Here is a 25,917-nt window from a genome sequence, read left to right as displayed (position 1 = left end):
ACTGTTTTGGAACATTTAGAAATATGTTGGTAAGATGATCATGTTTAATATTATCAATCATGCCAGTTGAAAAAAATTTATTACAGTTTTTAAGTACTTGAGATGAAACATGTATGGTTCTAATTAAATTCTTAAAAATTCTTGGTATAAAACTGTTAAAATTAAAACAAAGATCTCAAAATGTCCATTTATGAGGGGAAAAAAATCACAAACTTACCATTTTTGTTGTGTATTAATGTTTCTAAAAAACAAAACAAAAAAGGCCTGGCATGGCCAGTTGGTTAGGGCGTTCAACTCTTAATCTGCAGGTTTGAATCCACATTCCATCAAATATGCTTGCCCTTTCAGCTGTGGGGGCATTAAATTGTGATGGTCAATCCCACTGTTTGTTAGTAAAAGAGTAGCCCAAGAGTTGGCAGTAGGTGGTGATGACTAGTTGCCTTCCTTGTAGTGTTTCACTGCTAAATTAGGAATGGTTAGCTCAAATAGCCCTTGCATAGCTTTGTGTGAAATTTGTAACAATTTTAAAAAAAAGTAAGTTGGTGATCATGTTGGTAATCTGCTGAAATTTTTATATTGTCATTTTTACTGTTGAGATAACTAAGAAACTTTCAAACACGTTGATGTCACTTTTCCATTTTCAGCAATTCTGAGGTTTATGCACAGTACAATGCAATTTATGTTAATAAAAGCTGACTAACTTTAGTATAAATAGCGTGTCTTTATTACATCGACATTCAACAAATATTACTAGAAAATCTGAAGATAATGATTGATTGTATTTCAAATGATGATTTATGTGAATGAAAAGAGAAAGAAACAATGCACTGTTAATTCCACAAATGTGCCAATTCTGCTCCCACCTATGTACTTCTGGGTAATTAGAATGAAAGCAACTGGCTATCTTGCTAAACTCTATGGTAGTTTAAAGTTCAGTAAAGATAATGATTGGAAGGGAGTTATGGAACAGTACTTTATAGCTAGAAGTTTATTTAGCATGTAATTGTTTAAAATTTCTTTTGAACTAAAAAATATGGACATTTTACAGGATGTGTATAAAAAAAATGGGACACTTAGGTATCCCAGATAAGACCTCAAATTTTCTGGGAAGCTAATATGGAAAAATGGTGTTGTCTCACAAAAAAATTGGGATTAATGGTCACCTCCATTAGAATTTTGTTGTATATCAGGGCAACAACTTACCAAAAACTTTGAGGAGACAAAAAAGCAAGGGGAAATCTTTAACTTTCTTTATCCATATTGTGACATGGATTACGTCAGATGGCAGATGTCAAAATGAGGTCAAGAGCAGAATTGTACATGCTAAGACAACATTTATGAAGATGAAAAATATATTGACTAACAAAGGTATATCAATGAAAGTGTGCAAAAGAGTTCTTAGCTGCTACATCGAATCAGTCTTGATGTATGGTTGCCAATCACAGACAATAAACAAACAAATGGAAAAATCACTTAATATGACCAAAATATGGTTTATGCATAGAATGCTAAGGGCTTCCTAGAAAGACCTGAAAACAATGAAGAAGTTCTACAACAAGCAGCATTCTTTGGTCATGTGAAGAGGAGAAAGAGGATGGAACACTTGGTTACAACTGGGAAATTTGTGGGGAAAAGAAGTAGAGGTAGACAGTGAGAGAAGATCCTGGACAGTTTAACAATTTGGATACTCAAAGAGAGGGTGACTGATGTAATCACAAGTGTCTGGGAGCGGGAAAGAGACATGATTGCCTACACTACAAAGCACGGCACTTGATGATGATCCATATTGCAAATTATCAAATTAACAAAACATGAGTCAGTACTCTCATAATTCACACCATAAATTAACATATCCAAATGAAAAAGATCAACACAATTATAATACACACTATTCGTGTTATATTGACAAATATTTGAACACCATTAAAAAGAACTTCAAACAGAACACCTAATCGGTCATGTCAATCCTATGAGAAAGGTTATGTGTGTGAAACTGAAAGAAGTCTTGACAGTATAGTCTCTGAACATAAAAAATAAATATGGAAACACAAACAATGAAATTTCCTTCATATGAGATTCTGAGAATCAAATCTACTGAAAACCAACAATAATTTTATGCAAAATGGATAAATATACACAAAGAAGAATCTTTGAAAGTTGTTTAATCAAAAGCTTGCCTAATTTCAACACCTTCTAAGGTCATTTTAAGCTAGACAGCTTCCTGACCTCCTCTACTCTAAAGATAATTCAAAATTCTGGGAACACGTAGGTGTTGTTGACAGGTTTTACTACCAGAAGATAATGTTAGACTGAAGGAGATGCACAAGTGTCAAATCTACTTTCTGTAATATCAAGACTCTTGACAGTTTGTTCCATTTACTGTGGTTTTTCACTATCCATGCTACCATCCAAATCATATGACTACACTACTTACATTGTGCCAATTCATGGACACTGATTGGATTGTGAAGATACAACAGTTATTAGATCAGTATATTAGAATACTAAATGCACATATTGTAGGACTTATTTCTTTTTTTAAGGGGGATGTCCCCAAGATAAATGTTCCCTGGTCAAATTCCCTCATGAACTCAATTTGTGTAAATAACAATAAACCAAATACATTTTACACTCAAAGAATCATATAACTACTATGATCTGCAAATAGCTTGTAAAATCGCAAACTCCCTTTCCCGATTTCTAGTGTTGTAAGTCTGCAGACATATTGCTGTACCACTGGAAGTAATTTGTGTAAATAACAATAAACCAAATACATGTTACACTCAAAGAATCATATAACTACTATGAGCTGCAAATAGCTTGTAAAATCGCAAACTCCCATTCCTGGTATATAAGCACTGAGTTAGACCTCCCAGTGGCACAAAAATATGTCTGCAGACTTACAACACTAGAAACCGGGTTTTTGATACCTGTGGTGGGCACAACACAGATAGCCTATTGTGTAGCTTTGTGCTTAATTACATACTAACTAAATAACTTACACAAGTGTCATATGGTAGAGGAGTATTTGCCATCTAACAACTGACTGTTGAACTATTGTGGTGGTTAATCAAATTGAAAAGATAAAATAGGAGTAAGACGTTTTCCAACTCGCTGTTGTTTACTGCTATTTCTGAAAAATGAAGGTCCTTGCAACTTATACCCACTCCTTTTTTGCCTTTGAGTTTTGAAAAGTTGGACACACCTGGTATAAGCAAGTTTAACGTATTATCTAGTAATTATTTAATGTATCTGCTTACCTGTCTAATAAAAGATTAAACTTATAGGTAAAAAAAAAGTAATTATAAAAATCTGTGTGTTCATACATTAACCATGATTGTTATGTGTGTATGTTATCATAAGTCATATTATTTTATGTTTTGTTTTCTAACAGAGAAAGTTAAAACAAAGGCTTAGTTACTATTAAATTCTTACACTTATTTTAATGGAAGATTATTTCAATTAGTTTTGTTGATAATGATTGACTTTAACAAGGATATTTGGACTTTTTTAAATTTTAGTTTTTTTCTTCTACACTTTAACAGATTTTCCAACTGATAAAAGACAACCCCCACCACCACCACCAATCCCTACCAGTCAAGGACATCCTTCCATGGTTTCTGAATGCTTGACTAGACCTTTGCCTAATGTTCAAGTTATTAATGCAAGTGAATGTTAATATTTGTGTCAAAAGAAATCCGTGCCTCAGAATCGACACGAGAAAATGTGAAACTAGTCAACAACGTTAAACTTCAGTCTTTCCTGCCCAAAAGCTAGGTTGCCAATTAAAGATAACTTTATCCATGACAGTTACTGTAGTGTTTAGAGAAAAAATAATTTGTATAGTTCTTTCCATAAACACTTAGTTGTAGTGAAATGTTTGTTTAAAGCGCACAACTGAGTGAATCTCTTTGTTGGTATAAGTCCGTCAACACTTTAATAATGAAATATTCCATTTCAACCTAAATACTTCCTTTTTTATAACCTTTCAGTTTCTGAAGGATTATCATTGACCCACTTTAGAAGAGAAATATTTATCTCAACTACTTATAAAATATTGGTGGTATTTATTTAGCAATTTTGTAATTAGGATGGATCACTATTACATACCTAGAACCAAAAAAAAAAGTTCTAAGTTCAGTTCATTAATGTATGTGTAATAATATTTTAGATCGTACAGTTTATGGAACCTGTCATGCTTTAATTTTTTTTTCCACACTGTACTGAATAATTTTGTGCATTCTCAATTTTTTCAAAGTTTTGTTGTCAACCTTATTTTAAAGCAAGTTGTTGTATAATTTTATTTGCATTTCGTACTTTATTTTAATATAGGTAAGCAACAGCTATATAATGTTTTTTATTCTAACTTTTAAATATTTTATATAAATACACTCTACAGGGTGGGTAAAAAGTCTAATCACCCCCCCCCCCCGAAATAAAAGTAATGTACATGAAAGTAGGATTTTTTTTTCCATGTTGGCATATCTCATATTGGCTGATAATATTCAATTAATAATTCAAAATGTCTTCCTGTTGGTGTTTTTCATGACAAGGTAATATGTCTCCACATGCAATGTGACATCCTCCTCAGTGACCTCAGCAACATTTTCAACAATTTTTATTTCAAAGCGTCAGTTGTTTCATATCATTCCTTTGCTACAATCAATGAAATTAACATGAGCTTCAAATAAGGGGGATGCCCAGACTTTTTACCCACCCTGGATGATTTTTTTTTGTACTGAGTTCTTGATATTTATTTCCTAAGATACACTTCAAAAGATTTAAAAGTAATATTGACATCAGTTATATTTATTTTTATTTCCATGAAAAGTATGTAGTTTGAGACTAGAGACAAAGTTCTTTGGATGTATTACAATATTGTAAAAACTGTGAAGAAGTTTTATATATTTTGTATTTGATGTAAGATTTTCATCATAGTATTTGTTTTTAATGGTGATAATAAAGTTATTCTCTGTACATATGTTATTGATATTATTCAATCAAGTCAAAAGTCAGATCCATCCGAAACCCAGATGGGACACAGGAGCCAGTGCTTCATTTCAATTTCAGTGGCACAAATGGATAAGAATGGTGACACATTCCTTTCCTGGATGGGACACCAGTCTTTTGCAGTTTAACTCCTAATTACTTGCTGTTGTCCATTGTATAACGAGTTCACTGAAACAATGGGGGGAAAAGTCTCCTGCTCAAGGATACAAGAACATATTGCAAGCAAGCCTTAAACTTGTAACCTTTATGATTATGAATCCAAAGCACTAGCCCCTCTGCTTATGACATTATTTAGTATGGTGTTTTAATCTAGAATGAAAAAGATGAGATGAGGTATTCTGGTTTTTAAGCCATCTGAACATTGCAATATACACAGAGATTCCTCTTCCCAAGTACATTATTGTGGATTCTCAAATTGTAATAGTTTTGTTGTCAGTCCTATTTTAAAGCAAGTTGCTACATATAACTTATTGTACATTATTTTATGTATATCTGCACACTTTTTTTTCTAACTTTAACCCCAAACATTTTTTGCAAGTACCTGAATTGTTTGCATGACAATTAGCCATTTTTAAGCATTTAGGTTATTTCATCTTATTTATTCTTTAGCCACTTCCACATGTAATTTCTTTTATCTGTATTTTGTAAAGAACTGACAAGTTGTAAGCAAAAAAAAAAAAGGTTTCTTAGTTTTAAACAAAAGAATATAACCTAAGTTAATGAATTTAAAAACTGTGATGTGTTAAGTTTCCAAAATCATAGATGGATGTACTCTTAAATAAATAAAAGATCTGACTAATTAACCTAAAACAAGTTATCTAATAATCAAATTGAAGTATAGAGCTAGTGGATAAGATACATATATATATTAAAAAAAATAAAATAATAACAACAACAACAACTCACCTCTACACAGCCTCGGGGAAGACTGCATAATGACACTAGGAGGGAGATGAAACTGCAATGTGGTGTAAGTGATGAACACAAATGTACTGGGGGCTATTTATATTCTTGCCCACAAGAGCACATCCAGGGTAAGTCAACAATTAAAAAGAAGCTATGAGATAATTAACTTGATAGGAGGTAACATGAAAAAGATGTAAAGCATCATCTATCATGGTAGATTAAACAAATCAGACGAGTCTCTTTTGGGCTATACCCTTTTCTTAATAAAGATTATTTATAGTGTAACTGTTGAACATTGTATGTTTGTTGTTAATATTTTACCTATGTATGAGTGTCACTTAATTTATTCGTAGAGAAGGAATCTTTAGGTGCAGGACAGATATGGCAAATGAGAGTCAACATGAAGACAGACTGAAAGAATCTGCCAAATATGCAACAAATAGGATAGGGAGGAAGAGTGAGTTGAGATGAATGAAAAAGCTCACCTGAGAACCAACTGAAAAGAAATGGATTAAAAGAACAAATGTCAAATATTTGCATTATCTGAGTAGTGAAAGGCAAAGGTGGGATAAAATAACCAGATGCAAAGTTATGTTGTGGGATGATGTCCAAAGACAAGGCAAGCTAAGATGAAGGTACAGAAGCAGGAAGTTAGGACTCTAGGATCTAGATGAATCAACCACATGATGTGCAATGGTGGTAACACTGCTCACCATCTGAGTAACTTCAGTCCCCACTGAAGGAAAATAAGAACTTCTACAAAGGAGAGTTTGTATGTTGGAAGGTTTCAGAAATGCAGTTATGAGATATTGTGCATGCAATAATATTTATAAAAATGAATTCATGGTGAAATTTTTTACAAATAAATCTGGTATGTCTGCCGTACATCGACTTTGTGAAGTTCGTATTGATGAAAATTGTGTAAATATTGAAACCCAAGTACTGGGTTAATAGCTATGGTCAACAGTGCTGTGAGAAAAACCATATAACCAACTCTGCAGCATATTTCCTAAAATGTAAGAAAATATAATTTGTAGCACAAGTTCTAACTGATAGTCTACAAGTTAATAGCTTTTTCCAAATCAAGAAAACACTTCAAACGTTAAATAAAAGTTTAAAATAATAAGTAAAAAAATTCTGTAATTCGTAACAAAAAAACATGTCTGAATCTCTAGCAATGCTGACGAAAGACACAAGCCTTTGCTATATTCTATGTATTCAAAGTGAATACTGTGCAAGGAGAATCTGTTACCCTCCTGTTGGTGGAAGGCCATAGTCTAATTTTGATTGTATCAAAGACTGGCACAGAATACTTTATAATGTGTACAGGTGAGAATTTTGTTCGAGGGCTTGGAGTGTGTGCAAAAACTATCAGCAGTGGTGCAAGGAAGGGCTCTCAGTTCTGTGGAGAGGTAAATAACATTTCTGATGTGTAAATGTCCACAAATATTGACCCCTACTTTTTTAACGATAAGTACATAATGAAAATATACCAGACTACTTGACTCTGAAGCAAACTGGAATTTTAACTCCCCAGGTTGTTCATGCTACATCAAATAAAAATGGAAGCAAAAAGTCAAAACTGAAATTAGCCCTAATGCCAATACCAAAAAAAAAAAAAAAAAGAATGGTTAGATGTGAAAATGAAAGAGGGGCCACTCTGTAGATAGGCCAGCTCAGGCACAAGAGCTGATCTTCCAGAAGGTTCATGACACAAGTTCATTATGTACATTTGTAGATTCTGTCACCAAAGAGGGGCCACTCTGTAGGTAGGCCAGCTCAGGTACAAGAGCTGATCTGCCAGAAGGTTTATGACATTTGTAGCTTTTGCCACCAAAGTACTAATCAAAAATAACATCCAAAGTGATAATCCCCTCAAACCTTGGAATCCTCTACAGTCACACATTAAGATAGAATATGAAGCCTTTGAGAGGATATTTGGTGAGGTCTCTCAGATGAGTGATTTGGATTCATTCACAATTCATCCCACCCTTGTGACAGTATCTAATGTCTGCTGGGTACCAAACCAGCTCTAGCTTGGGGATGGAATCAAAATCAACCAATTTATGACCATTTGTCAAAGTTGGGAGGATAGGTATCTACAGTCCTGATGAAAACATAATGCAGATGTCACATCAAAAAGAATAGCCCTAAATAGAAAATATTAATTTTCACGAACAAAGTGCAGATAATGCTGAAACATAAAATGTGTGGGAATGTGAAAGTGTGTTTGATATCTCCAATGAAGATTTCTGAATAACCACATTAATATTTCCCATTTTGTAATGAACTTTTATGAAATTTTGAAAAGCAAATCCCCAAAATACCAGTTCCCTGTATGCTTTGAAGTTATACACAATTAACAGAAATCTCATGATTCCAGAATTTACCGTGTCTCCTTTATCCCCCCCTAGCTCTCTTTAGCTAATTGAATACTAATGTGTGGGCTCTGTCTTCAAGCACTCTGAAACAATACCACATTTAAAGTTTATGCATAAAAGTATTTATTTTACATTCATTTGAAAATACAAAAATTAACACGTGTATAAAGGTTCTGTAGAACACTAAGTGGAAGTTCATTATTTTTTATAAACAGGTTATGTAACATACACAAATTTTATAAAAGTGTTTTTAATAATAAAAATAGCATGACTACAAGTCATTTATTGTAACTTACATGAAATTTTTCTATTTTGCTTTTCATTTAATAGCCCTATGCAATTCTAGCAAAATTATGCTAGTTTTAATCCTATTTTCTGTGAATTCATGTGCCAATTTTTCCTGCATGGATGTTATATCAGTCAATGTTACTTCACATGATTAATTACAGCACCAAAAATTTTTTGCAAGAGGGATATTATAAAATGAAAACTGTAGCCTTATACTTAGATATTAATATGCAATACTGAATAACAGTCAATAATAATTATTCTTTACTACTTGAACAAAAGATGAAAAGTATAGGTATCTTCAATACAAATAAGGTTAATCTACAATGTAAAATACATCTCAACACAAAAAAGAAGTCAGTAACTGGAATATGAAACTGCTACAGTACATGTATATGTGCATGACTATAAATGAGTGCAAGTTGTAAACAGCTAAAAATGAATAGAAAAATAAACATTACTTTTGGCAATATATACGCATTAAAGCAATGACTAGATAAATCTGAGTTTCCAATAAGCACATGAACCATCTACCACACTTGTTTACGACACATTCCGAGTAATATAAATACTACAACAAAACTGTGTTGAATTTACACATAATTCAAGACTAACAAATAAGATAATGTATTCAGTAAGGTATTTTATTAAAAATGTTTAATTATGACAATTAAAAAGAAAACCAAGCTTTTTTAAAATTTACAAACTGAAACTTAAATTTAACGTGAAAATCATAAGCCTATGTGTACTTAAGAAATAATATTCTAGAGGCCATTACATAACTATAATAAAATATGTGAAAGAACCTAATGATAAGTTTTAACAATATACTTTTATTTATGAAACAAGAAAGGTGTAAAAGATTGTATACAACAACCTTGTATTACAATATTCATTTTTAACTACATTGACATGTACTCAGCCCCCAGTGGCACAGCAGTATGTCTGCAGACTTACAATGCTAGAAACTCGTGGTAGACAGAGCATATATAGATAGCCCTTTGTATAGCTTTGCACTTGGCTATAAAGAAACAAATGTATGCATATTCGAAATCACATGCACGATATAAGAAATTCCCATCAGTAATAAAGATGTACAAGATGCAAGTGTTAAATGTGAAAGGAACACTGTAGGGAGGGGCTGCAAAAACACAAGATAACTGATTATAAGAATAAAAGCTCCAATACAAACCTTTTGTACTTTTTTGAGAGTGTAAAGAATTTCTTTAGGCCATTTAAAAAGAAAAGATTCTGTGCTGAACAATTTTAATAAGCACCAGGTTACTAGCATAGACAGGCAATAAAATCAATTAATTACCTTTAAGCATCAAATACACTGATTAATCAAAATTACAGTTAAACCCTTCAGAAAATACCCAAATAGTGTTTTCAATTACAGGGGCTCTGCCAGAGGAGTTTGCTAGCCACCGCCTTTAAGCAAAAGACGAAAAAAATTTTATGCTTATTTTAACATTGTATTATGTTCCTTGATTCACCACTTAACATCACATCATTCTTCTGCAGATATATCTATCTATATTGTCTGTTTTACTTAAAGATAATCACTACCTATCAAAGGCTTATTCCCTTTGTCATTCTGTCATTTACTCTTACCATACAATGTAATGAAGTGAAAGCTAAGCCCATTAGTAAATTACATTATTTTAATTGTTGTTAATAACAATATCATATGCACGTGATTACGTGTTTGTTGCACACATACATTATTGTAGCAGTAAATCAAATTGAGAGATCTTCAATGCTATTTCAAGAGTATTTTAAATGTCAAAGAAATCAAAGTTTACAGGTGGCAAAGTTGCAAGTGCACATTGGAGGTTTCAATTTAGTAGGCTTTGGTTTCCCATCATTTTTGATGGGCTTTTATACTAGTTCAATATAATTTAAATACAAGTTTGTATGCAAAAAAGTTGTATGTATATTAAGCGTATCAAAATTCAATACAATTATGAAGATACCTTTATTCTATAAAATCTAATCATGTGCAATGTTATAATTATATATTCTGTGCATCTGGCTCATTATGTGATTCATATATCATATTTATTTTATATTTCATTGCTACAATAATTATGAATTTAATAATATACTCCATAAAAATATAACGTAACGTATTGAAAATTTTATTTAATTAATCCTTAATTTCATGAAAATAATTTTCATTTCTCTCAAAATGTATACATTGCATAATTATATCATTGTTTTTCTTTCAGGTATGGCTACCAAAAGGCCTCATGGGCAGAAGGAAATTGGTGAGTACTTCAAAAAAATTAATAGAATTCAGATTGAGGAAATGCCTACTTCAACATCAGCCAATCAGGTTTCTTCTGTTGCTAAAAGGTGATTCAGAAAATGTGATATAAATTCCAACTGAGAGTGAAACAGTGATAATTGAAAATGAAGTTGTGTCTGAATCACCACCTGCATCCCACAATTCACTGGACATTGCACATGCAGTAAACAGTGACCTAACTGAACCTGAAAGAATAGTTTTCTCAAATTTTTGGAAGCCAAAGGAAAAATGTAAACTACATAGCAGAACTTTTAAAGTAGCTGGAAAAAACTAAAACTATCTCATTTCAACATTGTTAGCTCCTAGAATTCAAATGGCTGGCCTATAGTGAAATTCTTCCAGGAAGATGGTGTGTATCATGCATACGTTTCTCAACTAAGGACAAAAACTAGTGCATATGTTTTTGTTACTGCTCCATTTGTGAACTACGATAAGTCTGGTGAGCACTCGCGCAAGCATGAATCAAAATTTTGTCATCAGGATGCTGTTCAAAGATCTTTAAGACTTCCAAAAACAGTTTGAAAATCCTTCAATGAGAATTGATGTGAATATAAATGAAATAACTAAATCATATATGAAAAGGAATTGCAAAATTCTTCCAAGTATTATAGATGCTGTTTTTCTCTGTGCCCAACACGGTATTGCTTTGCAGGGTACCAAAGGCAATAGTATAATCGATTTTGTTAACCTCCAAGTTCAAATGAAGGAAATTGTATTGCTCTTTTACAATTATTGGCTGAAAAAGATGATTCTTAAAACAAAAAAATTTCATTCATGCTCAATAATTGTAAAATATACGCATACTGATATCCAGAATGAAATACTGCAAGTGACAGCAGACTTGAAAAGAAAATTTGTTTTAAGCAATTTAAAGAATTGTCCACATTTTTACATAATGATATATGAAATCACCTCACATAACAATGAAATTCTCTCAGTCTGCTAATGCATTTAAGTTAAAGAAATCAGACAAAAAACCTATTATTCATGAAATGCTGATTGACTTTGTACCTCTAGAACGAGTAATAGGTGTAGCCATTGTGATGTGGATGACAGCAGCATAGTGACAACTCACCAGCCAAATCCATAAACAGATTATTGAAAGAAGGCCATTGTAATTCCCTTTTTGAATCATATCATTTCTCAATTAGAAAGCAGATTTGGTGAGAATAAACAAACTCATTTTGAGTTGTGTAGCCTAATACCAGAGTTAGCTAAACACATGAATATTGAAGCTATTTACACTATTCTATTTGATAAATAGCAGCATATACTGTCAAACTTAGAACCACTTTACAGTGAATTAAATGGTGGAAATATACTTATGAAAATAGCAAGGAGACCTCACAAAATATAATTTCTGTTTTGCACTTAATTGCAAATGTATGCTTTTTCCCTAATGTATGGGAGCTTCTTCTTGTGTTAGCTGTACTTCCCATTGGCAGTGTTGAAGCCAAGTGAAGCTTTTCTTGAAGAATACATTTACATTTACGAAAAACGAGTGTGCACGGAATGGGAAATCTTGGTGTTGTTGCCATACCTGTTCTATGAGCAATTTTGGAATCAGGAAAGAACATCTAACAAAAAACTTTATTCAACTTCATCCTCAATGTATGACTTTTAGCAATAAACTAATCCCTACAAATTAATTTCTTAAGCTTTTTAAGCTTGTTTATCTATTTAATTTTAGCTCTGTTAAAATAAACTGTTAAAGTAGGTGAACTTCTCTAGCTTTACACAAATATATAAATACAAAAAATATTGAAAATGTTGGTATTCGAGCAGCTAGTCCCACCCCAAGTATCTAGTAATCAAAATTATGATTAAATCTATTGATCTGATGAAAATAATAAACCAACCAAAATTAGCATTTCTAGTTATTCTACCTATCCAATAATTGAAATATTGCCATTATGATTTCATTTTTGACTAATTCAAGTTTGTTCAATTTAATCAATTATGTCATGGCTCATGATAACAATCAACTTATCGAAATTAAGGTTTCCAGTTGTCGTCACTTCTGATTATTCAAACTATCCAAGTAATCAAAACATTTTTTAATAAATTTGTTTGCTATTAAACACAAAACTGCACAATGGGCTGCCTGCACATCATGGGTATCGACACCTGATTTTTAGAATCATAAGTTTTATTTTGGTGCTTTTTAAGTCATGAACAGTGGATATTTTTCTCTCCCACTTAATGAGAATAATCAATTACTTCGATGTTTATGATTAATGGGAGTGACATTTAATTGATTAGCAACTACTTACCAAGGTTACTTGAGAAAGTAAAGGCTAATTGGTCATTCAAGGGACAAATACTTATTGTGTAGCTTAACTAGGTCATGTGCTCTTTGATGGTTTTTGTAATCAACGATACTCCCATCAATAATTCGAGAAGACAAAAAAAAATTACAACCTGCAGGGTATGAAAACTTTTTGCTTGTACCCAAGAATAAACTTTACTTCATCTAACTATTTTAAGTTTAATTACTTAATGTGCAAGTTTAGTTAAACCCTTTAAATAACAATTCAAAACATGTTCTAATATTGATTATAGTATACTTTTACAAAAATATACACCCTGAATTAATAAGTATATAAACACTAAATTTTAAAATAGGAAAAAGAAAAAAAATGTATGATTCAGTATGTTTCTAGTCCAAGATCACTCAAAAGGTAAAAAGAAAAAAAAAATCCATTAAAGATGGCAACTAATGCTGGCTTCTATTAATGTTAGTAAAATACACCAACATTGATCATACCGAAGGTCATACAATAAGTTGTAAATTTATCCTATAAACAATAATAAAAAAGTATCTGTACCAAACAACCCTATTAGGATATACTTTCCGTTCTTGAAAAAGCAATAATTATTCAAACATTATTGCAGACAAGGCAAACATTTTTCAAAGTAAAGAACGATGTTATCAGAATAAAAAGCAAAACCTTCTGCTGAGCATATGTTGACAAAAGGAATTGACAGTTGGGATTAAACATCTTATTAGGCACATGTAGCTTTATACACATATAAAAATAAGTAATAGCATGATTTTCTTACAATTTGTATAATTTGAGGTACTTGAAGCTGTGTATTTAGATAATATAAAGAAAAGACTTACTCCTTCCAGTGCTTATCAGCAAATTAAATTCCCTTCTGATAAGCCTACACAGTTCTATTTTGTTGACCAAGTTCATTATTTTACTCAAACATTTATATTGAGATATCAATACAGGAAGCTAACTTGTTGGTCACTAACACAAACCTAGAATTATTACATGTTTTTTTTGCTTCTCATCAATAGCTACTTTGATAGGAAAGTATGCACCTTTGTGATACACACTAAAACTAAAAATATTTTACATTCAGCTAAAGTTTGATAACACAGCTTGTTGAACTTGATACTCTACCTGAAAACTGTAATTATACTGCGCTTGTAAATGTTCTTCGGTCTTTAATGTGATTTCAGGGATAATAAACGGAGGTAGGCGACTGACGTCACCGTATTTTGGATTTACAGTGAAAGGTATTCCATCTAGCATGGCACTATGAGTAATAGAACTTCCATATAAGGTATGTTGTCCTTGTATGTATGGTTGCTGACTTTGTCCAGTGCTTACACCCCAATTACCTGAAGCTATATGTTGACCATTTGATGGCCCTACTCCTCTAGGGTATTTTGTTGGAGAAATTGGACCATATTTGTAACAGATTAATAAGCTATTTACCTCACCTGCAAGAATAAATCCAAAAGGAGGTTTTTTTGATTTACTCAACACAATAATGTCAGTTACTGCCACTTGCACAGATTCTCTTCTTACAACTTTATAACACAGGTTTTTCTTTTTCATGGCTTTTTGTTCAGTGTCCCAAGTATAGAACAGAACAGTCCATTCTGATGATAAATCTTTTTCTCCAGCTATGGCAATAGATTCAACCACTTCATCAGAGCTGTACTGATCTTTTGAGAAGCATATATATCTGGTTATCCTCTTGCCGAATATTCTATCTTTCCATAAATCGGCATCTGTGTCCTGGTCAAAAGTCCGAGATACAACTTGAAAACCTGGTGGACACTTGGAAGGATCTTCAACTATGCAGATTTTTGTAATAACTTGATCATCTGGCAAGGCTTTGAAAACACTCTGCAGATCCATAACTCTCACTCTATCTGGATGGTTGAAAATTTTTCTAAGAACAGAAAACAAAAGTTACTGAAATTCTAGCATGTGAAATACTGTCAAGAAACACTTTACATTCAGTTCTTTTAAAAGCACTGTATATAAAACTTTTGACAAATTAATAATATGTATTGAATATTAATATGTAAAAATATCTTAACATTTCATGCTACTGTACACTTACAAAATCAACCACATTTCTTATGTACTGAAATCAACCCAATATTAATATTTTAGTATTAACAATAAAACTCAAAGATCTATTTGCTTTTTAAATTCATACTCTTTTTTTTTTCAAGAATGTTGACTTTAAAAAAAGACATTTTATATGCACAGTAAGAGATGGAAAAAACATAAAAAGAACAACTTGATTTCAGATTTACAAAAACAAGATAAACATATTTAACTGAATTGAGCAATTTACTTTGGAACCATCATACAGATTCATTTACATGTACATTGCTAGCTAATGCTACAATTTTTAGTTGAATCAAATTTGCTTTAGTAATAAATAGTCAAAGCAACTCCAAACATGGTAAGTTTGGGTACAGTGAGTGATACATGTATGCTTCTCAGAAGTAGGTATAATGAGTTCTCTGGATTTTATCTAAATACCAGTATACAATTTCAAACAGTTTCTTCTACACATTATGGCTTGAATACTAAGGTACAAAATGACAGAAAGCACAAAGTATATGCCAGTCTTACTTTTATGCATCAATGGCAGAGAAATCCATAAGTAAGTATATACTACAGACAACAGAAGAGTACGTACATCATAAGTAGCCAATGTGCATATTTGTGTTCACTTGTGTTGAAATACTAATCATTCAGTTGAATGTATGGTTTCATTAAAAGTCCAAACTAATGAAAAATAAATATGTCTAGACTTTACAAAAGTTACCCCATTGTTCTTCAGAGGATTCCAAAGAATTTATACTTGGTAAACTGTGCAATGAAAATACTAAAGAGCTACCACAATGAACATAGATCCTAAAAGATTACACTTGAAGAGATTCAAGTTGAAATACAGTTTTGACACTTTTAAATAAAAAAATGACAGAATAATATCTGTGAAGGAAATTTTTTCAATAGTGGAAGACATCAGTGGATCACAAGATGGTAAACCTGATGTCACCTTTTAAGAAAACAGCATTAAGAGACCCTTAATTGGTTAAAGCATACAATAGTAGCATCCGAAGGGAAAAGAAATGAAAAATCATGTCCTGATATTAAAACCCAGTTCAAGATTTGGGATTAATAAACTCTGAGAGTAGAATGACTACAAGGTTGAGATACTACCTGAACAGGCAAGGTATTGGAAAACCAGCCTTGAAAACACAGATAAAAATTATCTTTATAAAAAATGTAGTTTGTGGTATATAAGCATACCATGCATTTCTAAACTTATTTTATTATAGTATTTTTCAAAATTAAAGTTATTCTAGGTTTATAGTTTTCACATAACATGTGGTTATAAAGGTCACACACCTGGTCTGCTTGAGGAAGATGTAGCTATATTGCTGCAGATTGTGCAGGATGTCAACAGCAGTATCCTCCAGTAGTAGGGCAGGTGATACCTTGAGGTAACAGCCTCCCTTAAGTTTGGATGAGAGTATCCAGTCGTGTGATAAGCACTAGTCACACTGGATAAGTCTGATGCTACCTTTGAATTAGGTTATTAAGGTTTAAACAGTCCGGTATATGGTATAGTTTGAAGAGAAAAGTTTACAATCCAGTAAAAGCAAATACTTAGCATTCTAAGCAAGCATATACACTATGCCTCTATTATTTAATAAAGGTTGTTCATTTTGTCTAGTCTCTTTTTCCCATTCTCATAAGCTCACTTTCAGATAAATTAAGAACTACTCTGTAATAAATATCTTGTCAGGTCTGTTATTCTCAAGACTTATCACATTTTATGGGAAATCAGTTTCATCTGAAAATACCACAGAACAGTGGCATAACTAGGTTTCAAAAGGCCCTGAGGCAGAAAAGTATTGTTGTCCCCTCCCATTAAAGTCTCTTGGTGTTTCACGAAATCTTTACCTCAATTACAATATTCAAAATCTTAAATATCAAGTTCGAGAGACCCCTGGCCCATCTATCACTATGCCACTGCCACAGAGTGGATAGGAAAAAAGAAAATTTTGGTGCCTTCACCACAGGATATATATCATTTTCTGTTTTTCTTCTTATGTGTGTATTGTACTTTACTCCTACTATTGCATTTAAGTTTTAGAAGGCTTCTTTGTAAGAGAAATAGCATTTTCCACAATTCAAAGGACTTGTGAAAGAGAGTTGGTCATTGCACAGTGATGGTTGTTTGAGAGAAGTCCTCTCCTGGATATCAAACAGTCACTGATGCTGCAAAGGCCCATGACTTCCATCTAACTGCAGCTGATGACTCAAGAAGAGCCACCAGTGTCTGGTGCATCCAAAATGGCTGTTCATGCTCTTCTTGAGGATTGACTTTAGTTCAAGGGAAGTATGGACAATTGAGGGTCACCTCAATGGTGTGGCATCTGTTGATTCTGAGATCAAGTGAGACAGTCTGTATAGAATCCCTAGACTTTCACCAGCAAGAGTAACCATACCCTAGCTCTGGTTAAAGCCAATCGAGAATAGTCTAGACAGAAGGGAGATGCTATTGGTGCAGGGCATCTGAAAATAGGAGTTATCTCACCACCAGATGAGACAGTGAGCATCAAATGGTGAAACCATGGGAAAGTAGTGAGCCTTTCCAAGTCAGAAAATATACTGCAGGGGTGTCCATGCATCATGGAGGAGGCTGGGGTTGTGCAGAGCACATGGTTGATCTCTCAATGGTGACCCTTTACTTTGCTACACAGGACCGGAGATGTACTGCTCATATGAGAGTTGGAGTCTGTGAGCATGCCTACAACACTGTGCCTGTGATGTAGAGGATATCACAGTCAGGTGACAGCCAAGAGTGTGAGGGAAAGTTCTAACCAGAATGGGTCAATGAGCGAAAATAAATGCATCTTGCTCCCAACATTCAAAGATGCAGCTAAGGATGATTTAGGCCATTTTCTGAGCCTTTTCAGGTGGGTCTGGAAGGACTGGTCTATAGATCTTGAGCTTAGATGGCCTGGCCATAGATTATATTGGGTACTTGAGTGAAGTGTAAGTATGGGACTGTGAGACTGTGATTGCCAAGTTGCACAGTAGGTTCAATCATGTGAAAACTCAAGAAATTCATTAGGCTGAATTCAAGACTTAGAAGAGGATACCACATAAGCTTGACCACCTACATGGATGATCTGCACAGTAAGGCTTACCTTGTAATGGCTTCGGCAGATCCTTGTTGACAAGTTTATAGAAGAACTACACAGTAAGATGATGAGGCATCACCTGGGTTTAAGAAATCCAATACTTTCAGATGTTCATCTGTCCACAATAACAAAAAAGTATCAATATATATATGTTGTGTTAACCAGCCTAAAATGAACACAGATCTGTGTACCTTCTTTCTTAAAGTTAAATACTGGAAATGACCAAGTAGTCTCCAAAGGCTGTGTTACTTCATCTTTCAACATTTGCTGTATCTCAATGTTTCCTGTATCTATCTGGTCCCACAAACACAAGGCTATATTCAACTAGCAAATTGAGTTCCTGTTGATTTGTTTAAACCAAACTGTATGTAAAATCATCACAGATATTCTGACAGCTATCATATTTGCTCTTATATGTGGAGGAACTGAAGCAACACCAGCTATACAGCTTGTTCCAGTTATTTCTGCTTCATTCACCATTCAAGCAGGAAGTTGAATAACTCAATGTCCATATAGATCAGTGTCGGGAATATGTCTTCATTCGATGTTTCATGTGTTGGTTTCACCATAAGAGAAAGTGACAAATAATGCAATAGGCTTTATCAATAGTACATCACAGAATATCACGTGTACACTTGGTGGCACTATGGTTTCCTTCTTAAAATTTACTAGTGCAGTCTACTGTTATTGAGTCCAATCTGGTAAGCACTGATTGGTTTTCCTGCAGAACTGCAGTTCACCTATTGCACAATTGAAAAGTAGCTGATAATTTCTGCAGTAGTTCTTCCCCTAAGATACTAATGCTTAAATCAAGATGAGAGTCAAATACCTTAATATGTAAGTGATAGAATTAAGTTACATCTAGCCAGTTTCTGTTAAGCAGAACAGAGCCTATTTTAAGAGGCTGAGCTCCACTGGCAGTGCCCGATATAATACACTGTGAGCCAGAGGTTTGGCAGCTGCTGTATCAACCAGGAACCTGACCTTGCTTTCATACTTTTTTATTGATACATATCAAGCTCCACCAAACTCTCTGCAAATTAGACTAACAACCACATCTTTTGACATAAACTGATTACTGTGCTTTCAGATCAATGGCCACACCAGACTTGGCTCTGTTAGTTTAACCGCACAAAAGCTTCAGTATACATAGTTTATGTTCCTTTTACACCTGCTGTGAAATTAACCAAAATGGAATGGTTCTCCAGTCTTGTCTGGGGACAAGATATAGGCAATTTTATTTGACATGCCCCATCAATCAAAAACTGTGTCATGGATTCTCTCCTTTCCAGAATACCATTTGGGAAGAGGTGCCTGCTGCTGTTATAGCACAACCATCGTGGGAGGACCAGAGAAGCCCTGACCACTTTTTTGTTAACCACTTTCACTGTGCTAAGGCACCAGAAAGTGCTTGTGGTGGGGATGCATGGGGTTGTACTTAAAATTTTCTAAATGTAAGCATTACTGAAGTTTGCTCTAGTCAAGGTTGGGTCTCTGGAACTGCTGCTATGGGCTTCTTCCTTTCCTTTGATCTTTTTTGAATTGACATCTTGAAACCTAATTGCCACAGAAAATGGCCTTGTTAAGGTGTAGATATTTCTAACATCCATATGATGGTGCATTATTTCCACTTGAATGACGTTCAATAAGCGTATCAACAAGACCATCCTCACTAGCTGCAAATGCCACAACAAATCATCTTCAAAAGTGGCCATGTTTTCACTGTTTCCTCTCTTTCTAGACTTGAAAATGTTGGTGCAACTCAACTACAATTTACCTACTTCTCATACAAAGCTAAGTGTTCAACTAAGTTGAACATTAGTCCATCCAGCCTCAACATCAGGGATATCATGCACCATCTACTCAAGTCCAGCCATTCTAGGTAATTATCTGCCTAAAACACTTAAGAAACAGATTTAGATCTTTAGCAGTACTTTTGAACATCAAAGGAGTAATTTGCATCATTTCATTCACAGAGACCTACACACCCACCCTTGAGAAAAAATAAAAACTTAAATTCACCCTTTATTTTTCAGGAAAATATCAATCCTCCTTTTAAGCTCTGTCAATGTGCAGCCTTCCACTAGTAGCTGACAGCAAATCATTACATAAGCCAATCATTATATTAGAAAAATGTCTAAAACTGTGCCTATTCTGTCTTTTCCAAATCTTAAATTTGTGCCTTCTTGTCCTAGTCTTCAGAATACAGCACAAAGAAATCAGAGGCCTTTCTCCTGTCAATCCCTGCACAATCTTGCAAGCTTCAATAAGAACACCTCTCAACCTTCTTTCCTCAGCAAAAAATAAGAGATCTTAGCCTATCTCGACTGGATAACACTTCCATCCTCAGAATAATCCCACTAGCCCTCATCTGAACCATTTCCAATAGGTCAATATATTTTGTCAGACAAGCACACAAACTATATACACTATTCAAAATGAGGCTTAACTAGTGATTTGTATAGATAAATACCTCTTTGGACTTGTAATCATTATGTGTATAAATACCTCCTACAATTCTATTAGATTTGGTACTAGCAACAGAGGACTGCTTTAATAGCTTAAATGACATGTTCTCCACTATAACAAGATCCTTTTCTTCATTCATGTTATTACATAAGTTTACATCTGTATTAAACTTCTAGTCTAAATTATGATATTCCATGTGCATTATTTTGCATGATTACTATAACTAAATGCCATTTGCTAAATATTTATTCAACTAACAAACTGATCCAAGTCAATTTGTTGTACTCCCAAAATCTTAAATATAGTTATGAATACTCACAAGTTTTAAGGTCATTCAAAACTTTAGTAGTTTACTAATTATGCTTCTATCAATATCATTAGTGTAATTAAGAAAATGGAAGGACAAAGTATTGACCCCTGAGGCACTCCACTGGGGTCAAATTTCACTGGACACCATTAATAATTTTTTGTTTTTGCTTATCCAGCCATTCTACAATCCAAATTACTATTACTAGTCCTTCCCCAACCAACATTGATTTGATTTTCTTAGCTAATCTTTTGTGTGGCACCTTATCCAAAGCTTTTTGAAAATCTAGGTTCACACCTAGATGCTGAAAAAGAATTAAAATATTAGTAAGGGAAATTTCTCTTTAATGAAACTATGTTAATTTTCCTTTATAATATGTCACTAAATTATTTTGCAAGTTAGACTAGAATTTTTCTTCATATTGGAGTAAGATGAACTGGTTATGATTTCTAGGGCAATTTTAATCATTCCGTTGAAAAATAAGAATAACTATCAATTTTACAATACTCAGCCCACTGTTTACTGAGTTACCAAAAATGACAGAGAGGCTCATATATGTGATCTTTGACCTCCATGAAAATCCTCAGAAAAATATTGGTTGGTCCTAGTGCATTATATATTTGTAATCTCTTAATCTTTCTTTTTAGCACCAAATGATGAGCTTATACATGATTCATGTCAATCCCAATATCTCCTTTATAATGCTCAGAATTAGGAATATTTATAATATCCTCTTTTATAAAAATACAAAAGAGCATTTAAAAGTTCACCTATCTCATAGTCTTCAATAAAAACTTGCCATCAGATATCTTTTAATATCCCAATATTCATTTTAACATTTTGCTTACTTCTAACATACTTCATCTCATTTCTTTTTATCTCAACATTTAGCCAAATATTATTATTATTATCAATATTCCTAATATATAACAAAGTGTCAGTAATTTCCATTATTTCTTAGTTTTTTCAACTTAAACCCTGAACTCATCCATTTTGTCCCTGATAATTTTCATTTACGTTCATCTTTAAATTTAACAAACTTATATTTACAACTATTACTGAATTTGTTATTAGAGCTGGCCAATTAACTCGATTACCTATGAGCATTGAATACATCGATTAGTGTCAAGTAAAATAATCAATTACTTGAAATTACAATTAAAATCAATTAATGTTATGAAAATAATTATTGTTTCCATTTATTACTTTTCAATTATTCCAAATATGCAGTAGCTGATATTACAACTAAATCATTTAATGCCACAAAGATATTAAACTAATCAAAATTACTGTTTCCAATTATTACAACTATTCAGTAATTGAAATATTTCCATGATGATTTTTCATTATTATTTTTGATTAATTCAAGTTTGTTCAACTTAATCAGTTAGTGTCAAAATTCATGAAAATAATCAATTAACTGAAATTTGAGTTTCTAGTTATTACTATTTTTAAATTATTCCAACTATAATTAAAGTACTGCCATTATGTTTGTTATTAAGCATATAGCTACACAATGGACTATCTGCGCTCTGCCCACCATGGGTATAATTTTTTTTTCAAAGCTATATCATGAGAATACTCAATTAGTTGAATCTATTCTATTAATGAGCCTGACAATTAATCAATTATCAAATTCCATTAATTGCCCAGCTCTGCTTGTTATGCTCTAAATCTTTTTCAAATTTTCTCACTACCCTAGCCATTTATCAATTTGTTTATTCCCAAAGCTTCCTCACCACTGTGCAAGTTTAAACTGTTGGTGTTTAAAGCGAGTTTCTTTAGAGTTTAATTGAACATCTTGATGCCTAGCCTGCTTAATAAGTAGAGATAATCTCTATCATACGATTCACCTTTGCCATGAAAACTATCCTATAGATCCAACCAGCACACCTATTGTTTGAATAATATCTTCCATTTAAGCCTTGTATACTGCTAAGTAATTCATTCCCACTTTTATTGTGAAAGTACTTGTGAAATGGCTACATGTTTATATCTATCACTAAACCTCTGAAGAAATTCTTTGCACTTTTTAAGCAGCTTTTCCAATTAAAAATTTCCAACATTGTTTGCTCCTACATGCACAACAGAAAAAAAAAATGCTTCTTAGTTCCAGCAACTAAACTGGCAACATGCTCTACAATGTCCTGTACTTTAGAATCTAGCAAGCAAATTATAGTCATACTTTTTCTACACACCCCAGTACAAGCAACTTTATCACTTTACTTAATGAGAGGGTCCCCACTATTCACACCTCTTGATTATCTCCTTCCTTGTTGCAAGCAGCCAATTGCTGAAATCTATTAGAGGCTGGTACCTAAATGTTAACTGAAACTGCCTCTATAGTTCTAACTTTTTTTTACTACTACAAACCCTTACAAGCACACTTCTCTTCCTCTTCTTGTTCTCATAAGGTAATCTCTACCCTAACTCTATCCATATCCTGCCTTGCTTCCATGATTTCTGCTCTAACCTGCTATTCCCCCCCCCCCTTTAATAGTAATAGCATAACTTTCCTCTAACTTATCCTCAAGACAGCAAGCTCTGCAAATGTAGAATATTAGAATTGTAATCAAACTCACAAATGTCAAACATTACCCAATCCTGGTCCTGGCACTTATTGTACCTTTTAAGCTCTGCCCCAAGTATCCATGAACTATCTCGAATCATAAGGAAGTTATATGATATTAATCTTAATTCTCTAGTAATATATTATCACACTAAGCCACCCAAAATTTGTAGATTTCAAAATTTATAGACAAGTTTAACACTAAAATCTGCTTTTAATTATTACTGATTTTGCTAATTACTAGTACTGCAACTACAGAGGTACTTGTCTAAAAACACTTACCTAATTAGTAGCTAATTTAATAAAGACATAGCAGCTACCAAATAACAGAGTGAAAAATAATTTTTACTCTTAATTTACATAAATTTTCCTTATTTAGTTAATTGCAGCAGTGATTTAACCTCCTTCAAAGTGCTGAAGCAAGGAATCTAAAAAAATTTACTTATAAGAGGTCAAATTTCAGTGAAATGCATAATATGCATAATTCCTTATTCAACAAGAGAAAGCTTTATATGATATCAGCTAATACTACAATTTCACACAGGAATAGTTTCTTTGAGCTGAAGTACGTATAATGTATATTAGCAATCTATAAACATTTTCATTATAATACAGACAGATACATATATAGATATATATTTCTCCATAACACGTGTATTATTACTCATATCATATAATAATTTGCAAATTTCTGAAAAATATTTTACCAACATGTAGATAAATGCTGATCCCTTCATATGCAAGATTTATTGACATTTCATGCCCCATCACAGTGTTACTTATTTGTTATTATACATTTATCCCTTAATCATTCATGTATGGCTCTGTCAGTGTCATTGTGAACTGTAGAGAAAAAATAAAACTGGAATCACAAAACCATTCTGTTTATGATCAAATCTCAAGTAAAAATAGGAATTAATGTTAGAAAAACCTGAGGACAAATGAAAGATTATTCACATATTCAAGAGTTCTCTATAGTATTACTATTAGTAATGAAAAAAAAAGGCACATATGATATATATATATACAAATATATATTAATTTAATTATACATATTAACATTTATGATAATATTCTACAACAGTACAAACTCTACTACTGTCTATAAAGTTTGTCTTTAGTTAAGAATGTGAATTATACTATTATAAAGAAGCTGTAGTTTGTTTTCGTTGTTTTTAATATAAAATAAATTTAACTTTACCTTGCTTAAGACTTAAAAGTTAACTGGTAGTGGTAAGTTAAACTTAAGTTAAAGTTAACCAGTTTACAAATTCCAAAATTGTTTTTTGAACTTAAAATAAATATAAGTTTACCTTGCTTAAGACTTAAAAGTTAACTGTTAGTGTTAAGTTAAACTTAAGTTAAAGTTAACCAGCTTACAAATTCCAAAATGTTTAGCAGGTATGCTAACTTCTAAGTTCTATTACTATCATTATTAATAATGACAGTTCAAATAAAAATCGAAAAGTTCAGAAATCAATTAATCGCTACTGCACTACCAAAATTTCAAAAAATATACGAAAGCTTACACAATCACACCCCAATGATCAAAGGCCTACACTTTGTAAGTTTTACTAACACTTAAAATCTCTCTGAGAGTGAGAGTTTGAAACGGAAACTACAGTCATTGAAAAAGAAACAAATAGGATCAGGGGTTGGACACATACATCCTGGACTTGTTTAGATTAACGCTCCCTCGTGTTTATTGATAACAATATTCAAAATACTTATTACATAAAGATCTATATACTATTATACATGTCTGCGTTATTGCGTTACAGTTATGTATCTATGTTTACTTGTTATTTCAATTCTGCCAATATTTGAAGTTTTGCTTGAAGGCTCTTGACCCTCACAAAACACACAAAGAAAGGAAGCATTTTTTTGAACGAGCAGTGAAGAGGACCCAAAAAGGTTTTGAATCAAAAAGATTTGGGGCTTTCAGGCTTGGCTGAATTGATTTACTTGAAGGTAAAAATTAGTAGTAACATCAAGAAATTTGTAAAACAATAATATATTTTTAGATTTTTTAAACGTTGATATTGAAGCCGCTGTTAGTCAAAGGGTTGTTGCGTCAGCGAGTCACATGACCACCGTGACGCAACGTTTCTAGAACTATCATGTACTTTGGCGAATGTTCAAGTTCTTACTAGAAATAGGGTACGCTGGTATATAAAAGAGGGGAGGTAATGTGTG

General features: G+C 32.8%; 2 protein-coding genes across 7 annotated transcripts in view; one reads left to right on the top strand and one right to left on the bottom strand.

The window, feature by feature from the left end:
* Nucleotides 1–4,432, top strand: part of LOC106478782 (WAS/WASL-interacting protein family member 3-like) — a 39,089-nt gene extending 34,657 nt beyond the window's left edge. For all 3 annotated transcript variants that reach the window (XM_022382429.1, XM_022382430.1, XM_013939348.2), the window contains exon 8: nucleotides 3,546–4,432. In XM_022382429.1, coding sequence (XP_022238137.1) covers nucleotides 3,546–3,679 — 134 coding nt within the window. In that variant the 3' untranslated portion in view covers nucleotides 3,680–4,432. The remainder of the gene's footprint in view (nucleotides 1–3,545) is intronic.
* LOC106478781 (multivesicular body subunit 12B-like) lies at nucleotides 225–25,339 on the bottom strand. 4 transcript variants are annotated; one of them, XM_022382433.1, is made up of 3 exons: nucleotides 25,251–25,339; nucleotides 14,310–15,090; nucleotides 225–461 (listed from the first exon to the last, which is right to left on the bottom strand). In XM_022382433.1, the coding sequence occupies exons 2-3, from the start codon at nucleotides 15,054–15,056 to the stop codon at nucleotides 456–458; spliced, it is 753 nt and encodes a 250-aa protein (XP_022238141.1). In that variant the 5' UTR covers nucleotides 15,057–15,090; nucleotides 25,251–25,339; the 3' UTR covers nucleotides 225–455. The 4 variants fall into 4 exon arrangements, with proteins under 4 accessions (XP_022238141.1, XP_022238142.1, XP_013794800.1 ...); XM_022382434.1 differs by having other exon boundaries at nucleotides 225–458; XM_013939346.2 differs by lacking the exon at nucleotides 225–461 and having other exon boundaries at nucleotides 8,532–15,090.
* Between the last annotated feature and the right edge of the window lie 578 nt (nucleotides 25,340–25,917).

Source organism: Limulus polyphemus, unplaced genomic scaffold (genome assembly GCF_000517525.1).
Source record: "Limulus polyphemus unplaced genomic scaffold, Limulus_polyphemus-2.1.2 Scaffold249, whole genome shotgun sequence".
Lineage (NCBI taxonomy): Eukaryota > Metazoa > Arthropoda > Merostomata > Xiphosura > Limulidae > Limulus > Limulus polyphemus.
Note: the sequence above shows the minus strand (reverse complement) of the source record. Positions and strands in the feature narration are given on the sequence as shown.